The 9,305-nt window shown below is 34.6% G+C and overlaps 1 protein-coding gene and 1 pseudogene across 1 annotated transcript in view; both read right to left on the bottom strand.

The window, feature by feature from the left end:
- MEGF9 (multiple EGF like domains 9) overlaps positions 1–9,305 on the bottom strand; it is an 82,004-nt gene that overhangs the window by 34,760 nt on the left and 37,939 nt on the right. Inside the window, exon 3 of the mRNA XM_006917132.3 lies at positions 7,409–7,610. Within this exon, the coding sequence (XP_006917194.1) occupies positions 7,409–7,610 (202 nt within the window). The remainder of the gene's footprint in view (positions 1–7,408; positions 7,611–9,305) is intronic.
- On the bottom strand, positions 6,234–6,352 carry LOC112484059 (annotated as a pseudogene).

The following is a 9,305-nucleotide window of genomic DNA, read 5'->3' as shown; positions in this document are numbered from 1 at the left end:
TACTCTATACATACTACACATATAATCAACTATTTAGTCCTGTAGAGTTTATCTTCCAAATATATCTTACATTGGTTCTCCTCTCCAACATCATTGCTGATGCAAATATCAAAGCCTCAGATCAGGCCTTTAACCTCTCTTGCTTGGATTGTTACAATAGCCTTCTCACTGGTCTCCTTGCGAGAGCTCACTCTCTCTCTATCCATCAGAGTAATTTTTCTAAAATGCAAATCTGATGTCACTCCTTTCTCAATATTTTTCACTGGAAAAACTAATTTGCATGACACTTCAGGTCCTTCATGGCCTGCCTCTATTTATTCTTCATTCATTCATTCTATTAATTCATCAAGTATTTACTAAGTCTACTTTATGCCAGGCACTGTGCCAGGTATTAGAGATACAAATAGACAAAGGTTTCATCTCTTATTCCCCACTCTCCTTCAACCCCTTCTCTCCACCATTACCGAGTGCTCCTTGCCTTCAAGAAATAGCCACCTGCAATCTACTAAAGATGTCTTATGCTTCCATACAAACTTCTACTCATTCTCTAAATCTCAATTTAAATACGACTTCCTCTCTCAAGACCTACCTGAATAGCCTGTGTCCTTTATGAATACTCATATTTTGTTTGCATTTCTATCTATCTTTCCTCTAGACAGTAAATTCCGTGAGCACAGGGATAATGTCTTTGACACATAATTGGCAAATGCAATGTCTTTATTAAGTGAAACAAGTAAATAAAATGACAAAGCTTTCTTCAATTGTTAATTGTACCTAATGATCAAATAACTTTTCCTTGATCTCTCAGAATTACAGGCAAACTAATAAATAAGAGTTTACATAAGCAGCTCTTACTCCCATTTATTACACAAGAGATGATTTTCACAGCCCTGTGTGAACATGAGCCTCGGAGATTTTGTCATCTTTCTATTTGACATTTATTTCAACATAAGTTTACTTCATGAGCAAAATTTTGCTCTCTGTCCTGAGGAACAGTCCCATAATTAAAAATGAAAAGTAGTAAATATTTTAAAATACACTGTACAGCCACAACCACAGATTGTATGGAAAGGATATTATACTACTACAGAACTTCTTTTCTATCTTATACAGTCTAAAATGATGCACCTTGTATACTAACCTACTATGAATACATTTTTAAAAATCTCAAATCTGTATATAATTGCCTACATATAAAGTCAGCCCTGACAATATTTTACAGGTTGTATTAAGAAATTCAGGCTCTCAGTAGGCATATTGCTGTTTGAGATAAAATGCTATCTAACTTTTCCATTCATTTATTAAGCATCTGTTTGAGATAAAATGCTATCTAACTTCTCCATTCATTTATTAAGCATATGTCCAAATGTAAATCAAGAAAACATTAGAAATGCATTCCAAAAGCAAAAATGAAAAGTTAAGATATTGTAGACCAACTCCTTCCCAATTAAACAGGTTGGAACACCAATGGTGATGTGAGGGGGTGGCCATCTGTCAGTACATAAAGGACTTTGTGTTTGAACACAAAGACATTGCTCAACCCACATCTGGCTCCTGGAGCCAAATTCTGCCCTCACTGGGACAACTCCCACTGAAATATATGGGCATAAAGAAAAGGGAAATGAATTTTTAAAAAGCCAGCTGTTCATTCCATGGACATTAGATGTTTGAGAGAAACAGGACAGAACTGAGTCTACTTTTCTACTTTTATTTATTTTAAAAAAGAGAACAGGGAGGATAAACAGAAGAGAATTTGAGTAGGTGTTCGGAGATCAGATTTCTCATCTCATTATATAATCTTATAAAATTCACTTGAATTTGCATGGCTTTTTCCTCCTGATAAAGTCTTCTTCTCATCTCTCTAACTTCCCAAATCATAACTTGGAAGGCACATATTAGTTCCCGCCTTCTCTAGAAAGTCTTTCTTTATTACTTCAGCTTATTCTGTTCTTTTCCTACTCTAAACTATGCTACTTAGAAACCTGGCATACATTTATAAACTGTTTTGTATTGGCTATTAGTAGTTTTGTATATTTGAGTCTAGCATAGGTTATAAGTTTCTTGATAAGCACGAAAGTGATATTGTTTTCACTCCAAAGGTTTTACTCCTCTTTTGTGATTCTATTCCTCACTTTTCAACACAAAAGAGATTCAACTAAAAGAGATGGCAAAATAATAGATACTGTAGTTGATAATTATTCATTGAGGGGCTGATCCTATGATGTTCTCAATTTCTGCTAAGCGAAAATGGATTGGTTCTTATTAAGAAGTTATTTATATAGCATGAGCTATATAGTACACTGGATTCAGAGTCTGATTATCAGAGTATAACCAGAAAAAAAAAGTCTTACAAAATATCAAATAGTATGCAGCACAGCATCAAAGCTTCTTACAATACTCACTTCGCTCAGTATCTGAGATTTTGAGAAAGGCTATACAGCATAGTAGATAGAAATACATACTCTAAACCCAGATTGCAAATGATTCAATCTTACTTCCTGGCTATTAACTTGTAAGTTAGGCAAATTACCTAACTTGGAATTTTTTTTCCTGTGCTAATGAGAATAATGATGATGATGATGATGATGATGATGATGATGATGATGATAATAACAATAATAATAATAATGCCAACCTGATATGGCAGCTATGAGGATTAAATGAATTACTTGTACAAAAGGTTTAGGATAGTGCTTAGCATATGTTTGATTAATTTCAGCTATTATCATTACTCTAAAATATAGAATATAGGTTTCTTCATGAAAATAGAAGAACATAATCTAAATATTTTTTTTCTGTTGGAATGAACAACTCCCTCTTTCACCTATCAACAAAAACAAATACCCCAATCTCTACTCATAGCCAAGTCTGGTTGACTTAATTCTCCTTGTTTGTGAATCACCAATTATATTCCTCACTTTTTTAAAAAACAGATTCAACAACCAGGGAGTTATAAAGCCAAATCTATGTGCCAGTCACAATGTAAGCACGTGCACACACACACACACACACACACACACACACACCCTCATAAAACTCCTTTATGGTACATGCATTAATCCTGTTTTACAGATGAAAACACTGAGGTTGAGGAATATCGAACCTCTTAATCAAGGCTGTATAGTTAGTAAGTGGCTAAACCAAGAATGGAATCGAAATCTACTAATTTCAGGATCTGCTTCCTTTCACTACATATCACACTACTTGCCTATAATTTCCTTCTTCCTTTAACTCACCGGCATATAATTTATAGCAAAGCAGAACACAGAGGTGTTTCCTCATAGTATACCATTTGTTCTTGCCAAAGCACATAGTTCTGCAACTTCCCATTCCTGTTCCTTTAGTCTCAGGTCAATTGAATTTCCTTTCTGGTAGTAAGAAATGCAGTGCTTAGAGCTGGATTTCGAGTTCACAAGCGTTCCTTCTAAAGACGTCCTTTAAGTACAGGTTTTCAAGTGACTTTTGTGATATACTGCACATTCTGACAAATTGCCTGACATTGTGAAATATATTATTAAATTTTTTTTAAATTAAACATTACTTTGCAGTAACCCATAGAAAAGAAGTATAGATTTATTTTTTAAATTTTAATATGCTTATCTTTGGGGCTAAAGACAATGAAGAACTACAGCATGCAAGAAAACTTATTGGAAGAGAAGTTAACAAACTGAAAGGCCAAAGTATTGTTAAAGTCTTCTGCAGACAATGAAATTATCCAGAATTACGACGGACACAGTATCAGACTAATAACAGTGAGCCATGTGAAAAATACAGGCTAGTGCCTAGGAGAGGGAACAGCAAGAAGGAGGCATAACAGCACAGCCTGTTGCTATAAGCTTCGAAGATGGGGTTTTTAGGAAGGAGGAAGGGAGACCACTCTGGGAATGGCAATGAGGAGCAAGGAAGAAATCTATTCCAACTCCAGGTCCAGAGGCAAGAAGAGCAAGAGAGAGAAAACAGCCATCACCTATGAGGGCTGACAGGAAAATGAGATTCTTACAGATTTCAATTAGAAAATGACAATATAGGATATAAGAAATCAACATGCTTTGATAATGCAGCTAATATGCAATCATGTGATACTCATTTAAAAAAAAAAAAAGACCTACTAAAGATAATAGAACCTATCGGGCACACAGAGAAAACAGTCCATGTTGACTAGGTAATAATGATAATATTGGTATCTTGTACCTCATTTAGCAGCAATCATTCATTACTGAAAATCAGATATTCTGTATGAAATGCTAACAAAGAACCTATTTCCCAATATTTTAAATGAAAAAATTATAATTAATTATGCATCACCCAAAACCACTAACCAACTTCCTATAGTGTAACTAAAACATAGTAAAGCACCCATACATAAGAAATAAATCCCAGTATAGGATGTAAAATGATTAAAACATTACTTCCTGACCAAAAACAATCCCTATGGTTTACAGTTGCTTCATATGCAATAACATACTGCTCTTCCTCTTTGATGACATATGGTGCATTTTACAAATTGCCCACATGTGACATTCTACCAATTATATTGGGAATTCAACATAAGAATTTCCATATATTATCTTTTTAAATGTTGTATATGGCTTTATTAGATTTCTGGGCCATAAATACAAACTTTTCTTATATCAGCCAAAAGACAATAAACTGAGAGATGAGTACACTCTAGGATATTTGAGTATTAAAGATCAAGAGGTTTTCTACTAAAAAAACATTAATTGTGAAGTCATTCTGCTTCACAGAATAAACGTTTGCTTATTACATGTGTTCAATTGGGCTAAATGGCAGCTTTAGTGTGTAAACTTAGACAAGTTAACTATACCTTCTAAACATCAAAATTCTCATATTCAAAGTGGTAAAATAATAGTAGTCTCCTCAAGAAAGTTTTTGTGATGATTACAGGAAATAGTGCACATAAAGCAGTTAGCAGTGCCCTAGCATACAGCACATTCTCAACAACTGATTCCTATTATTTTTATTGTCTGTCTAGCAAGTCAAGTTGTAAAAATTTACACATGTGCTATCTTGCTTGATCCTTAAGACAAAACCACTTTGCAAATGAAAAGACAAATGCTTAAAAGAAGTAAAGTGACTTGTCCAAAGCTACATGGTTAGCTGGCAATAACCACCATAACTGGAACCCTAAACCAGAGGTTGGCAAACTTAGTCTTAAAGAGCCAGATGATAAATAATTTAGGCTTACAAGCCATCCCATCTCTGTCAACACTAGTCACCTAAGCCACTGCAGCACAAAAGCAGCCATAGATAATGGGTGGACAAATGGGTGTACCTGCGTTCAAATGACACTTTATTTACAAAAACAGGCAGTGGGCTGGATTTGGTTTATGGGCTGTAGTTTACAGACCCCTGCCCTGGACCTTTAAATTAGTAGTCCAATGCACTTTTTCACTACTTTATAGTTACTACCTGTTTTCGAATGGTGTTTTAGCCTATGTCACTTAATGACATTAACTGTCAGGAAAAATATAAATCAGAAATAAGTTGTAAGAGACCTATGAAAACAGTAAGATATTATATAAATATTAGTATTATTTTTTTCCCTCTTCTCCTGGCTTCTAAAATTCTCTCAATTCTCTCCTTATTTTTTCTCTTCCATTGAGGAAGTTTGGCCTAGAAGTACTTTTCTATCTCTCTAAAAGTACTCAAAGCAAATGTGTCTGCAGACTCTTATTCTAAAAGAAGTAGTGAATATGCCATTAGATACCAGAGTGAACAAATCACATCTTTTAAATTGGTAAGAAACGTGAACCTTCTGAATATAACTTGTGTGGGCATGTTGGGGGAGTAAAGTGAGCAATGGTAAACAACTACTATATTCTCAATTTCAAATAACAGAAATTATCAGTTTTGTCATTATAAAGGCCATATGGCAGGGTGATAAGGACACTGGACTTGGAATCGGAAGACCTAATTTGGAATTCTTTTTCTGCCACTTGAAATCTTTTTTATATAATGATCTACATGAAAGGAGTTTTGAGGATGAAGACAAATAACTACTTTAACAAATCGAGCATCATAAATTTATTATTGTTGCACTTGAAATTATAAACTCCTTAATCAAGTTCACTTCTATATTTTTAAAAGTTCAATATGATACAATATTGTACAAAATAGTACACTATGATTTATAAAGCATACAAAATATCTGCCGCTGAGTATAAAGAACATTTTTTGCCAAGGAGCTAAAATTTTTTTTTTTTTTTAATTTATGCCTACAGCACCCAGCCTTCCTAGGTGGTCTCCCATCCAAGTACTAACCAGGCCCGACCCTGCTTAGCTTCCAAAATCAGACAGGATCAGGCTTGTTCAGGGTGGCATGGCCATATACCATGGACTGTGGCTCCAGTAGGGTGTGAACCCAGGATCTTCTGCCTGTAAAGCAAACGTGTTAACTGCTACACTACAGAATCGTGTCCAGGAGCTAAGTGTTCTTTAAAAATATTCTCTCATTAAGCCAACAATATTCTTTTGAAATTAAAACAAACCAGAATTTATTGAGTGACGTGTGCTAGGCATTTTATATCATGCTACTCATTTAACCTTCACAACAACCTTAAGAAACTGAGGCTCAGAGAAATGAAATAACTTGCAGAAAATGTGAAGCTCCTAAGTGTAGACCTTGGATCCATACTCAAGTTAGACTGATTCTAAAGCTTGTGTTATTTTCCTTATATAACACCATCTCTTCAGCTTTTGACTTGGGATCCAAAAAGCTATGTGCCTCATATCAGGTCAAAGAATAATTACTTTCAGTATAGTAGAAGGCAAATCCTCAGATTCTGGGGCACTGTTCTACTAGATTAAGTCACCTCCAAATAACATAATATTTTAAAGGTAATTTTCAGACAATTCCTGCTTAATCTAGTTTTGGTCCCCCAAAATATGCTGGTACACAGAGTGAAACCAGTCTTTTTTCCCCAGTAGCTAAAGAAATTAACATATTATCAACTTTAAGCCTTAAATGTGCAAAGAAACAGTTCTAGAATTTTGATAAGAGAAAAAAGTAAACCAATGAATATGTTTCCTGAAACCCTAATGGTATGTTAATAAATGTAACAGGAACATTTCCACTGGAAATGCCTAAAAGTTATTGCTTCCAGAAAGCAACTGCTTTCTCAATCATTTTTTTCCATGAAATTTAAAGAAACTATCACAAAGCAAAACTGGTGACTCAAGTGCTTCTGAAGAACTAAGTCTATAAATCAGAAGCTTTGTAGTCTTGACATTAAATATAATATACAAAATGAGGAAATAAAAGTATATTAAATATTGTGTAAGTCTATGGCCCCTCTCCCTCTATTTAAGCCAGTCTGGTCCTTGAAAGCAAGAGTCTTTTTTTCTTGGTAAAATAAAATTAACTTCACCTCTACCCTCTACTGCTTACCTGTTGCAGAGTATGCTGAGGGCTCCGTGTGGACTACATTCACATGGCAGACAGAGCCCAGAAGTGTGATTCAGGTAAAAACCCTCTTTGCAGGTTTCACAGTGAAGCCCCTGAAAACCTGGCTGACACTCACACTGCCCTGTGGTCTGGTTGCAGTGACTCACATCCAGGCTTCCTACCGCGGAACAGTTACACACATATTCTGCAAAAGAAAGAAGGAAAGCTATATTAATTAAGATTTAATGCTTTCTTAATAAAATGAACTATTTTTCTTAATAGATGCTCATGACAATTTTGTGAGGATGAATAAAATAAATTCTAGTTTGAATTCACTTTCTAGCTCATTTAGTTTCAATTGGGAAATATATGCAGTAAAGTACATAAAACTATGTATCACTCATAATTGTAAGACTAGTCTCAATTTCCTTTCCAGTACTCTTCACCTTCTAGCTCTTTGACCCTATGCTCCAATGTGTGGGGGTCAGTTTTTCTGGACTGGAAATAGGCCATATAGATGGCCTATGCTCATCTATATGACAGTGAGAGCACATGCTGGAAATGACATGTTAAATAATAAATAATCCCATTGTATACCTGCAAAAGCCTAAGGCTCAGATGGTTTACTGTGATAACTTATATAGGTCAGACGAGATTGTGCTACAGCTAGAAGCATAAGCTAATATATCCTTCTCAGGAAGAAATTAATAGAGAATTGAAACTTTAAGGAAATGATGAGATAAAGCCCAGATGAGGAATTTTACAAGATCATCCCGATCAGTGGATTAAAAACAATCACAATTTTAATCTTTCCCAAATTTGAATCTCTTTCCCAAATTAAAAGATTTAGAAAACAAACATTTTCTTTAGATTCATTTCAAACAGTTCTTTGGATGGAAATATTTAGTCCTTGCCTTTAGCCTTTTAATGCAGGTACATTTAAAGGTCAGTTAGGATTTGGTTTTTGCTATTGTTTATACTCATTTTATCAGAAAGAAAGTATTTTCAACATAGTCTGACACAGTAGCAACATGAGACTTTGCAAACATATGCAAAAACTTGTAGTTAAAATCAACTGCAGATAAAATAAAACCCTGTACATACTTTAGGAATAGCCCCCATTCCAAAATAGCTATGAACCTAGGTTTAAAAAGCCTAGAGAAATCTATGATACAAATTATACTTCTGGATAGATAAGGCACTATACAAAATGGCATCATATTGATAAAAGTTTAGCTCGGAAAAATAATCTTTAATGTAATTGTTGATGATTTAAAAAAAGTTACTAGGTAACTGTAAATCCAGAGTCTTAAATAGAAGGTTCTGAAGAAGTTTGTTTCTCAATTCTAGAAAAGGAAATTAATCTTCGAAATTCTTTATGTCATCACAAGCTGCTTAACCACACAAATCAAAAGAAAGGATCCCACAAAGATATTACCACTTGGCCAACTCTATACAGGTTCTATACCTCCCACATTTCTTCCATTCATTTCCGTATCAGCTTATCTCCTGTTCTTCGCACCTCTTCTAATTTGTAAATATACCATATGAATAAATCTGTAAAGGTGAGTGATTATTTTAGATATATTTCAAGCTGAGTGGTGAGTTAGTTACAAAACCTAGAGGAGAGTTCAGATTTCCTCAGCCCCAAACTTCGGAAAGCAATCGATATTCTTATTTTTACTAGGCTATGTAAGCATGACTTTTCTTTGACAGAATTACATGTTTTCACTTTTAAGAAAGTGTGTGTGTGTGTGTGTGTGTGTGTGTGTGTGTGTGTGTGTGTGGTTTTTATAAATAAGAAAGCCATGTTTAGTGGTCTGTAAACTTGCCAATTACAACTTCATGGGCAAGACCTTTACTGCACCAAAAAAATGACCAGAACGCTTAAAATAACATT

The sequence above is a fragment of the Pteropus alecto genome, unplaced genomic scaffold (assembly GCF_000325575.1).
Source record: "Pteropus alecto unplaced genomic scaffold, ASM32557v1 scaffold226, whole genome shotgun sequence".
NCBI classification, from domain to species: domain Eukaryota; kingdom Metazoa; phylum Chordata; class Mammalia; order Chiroptera; family Pteropodidae; genus Pteropus; species Pteropus alecto.
The sequence above is the reverse complement of the archived record's forward strand: the minus strand, read 5'-3'. Positions and strand labels throughout refer to the sequence as shown.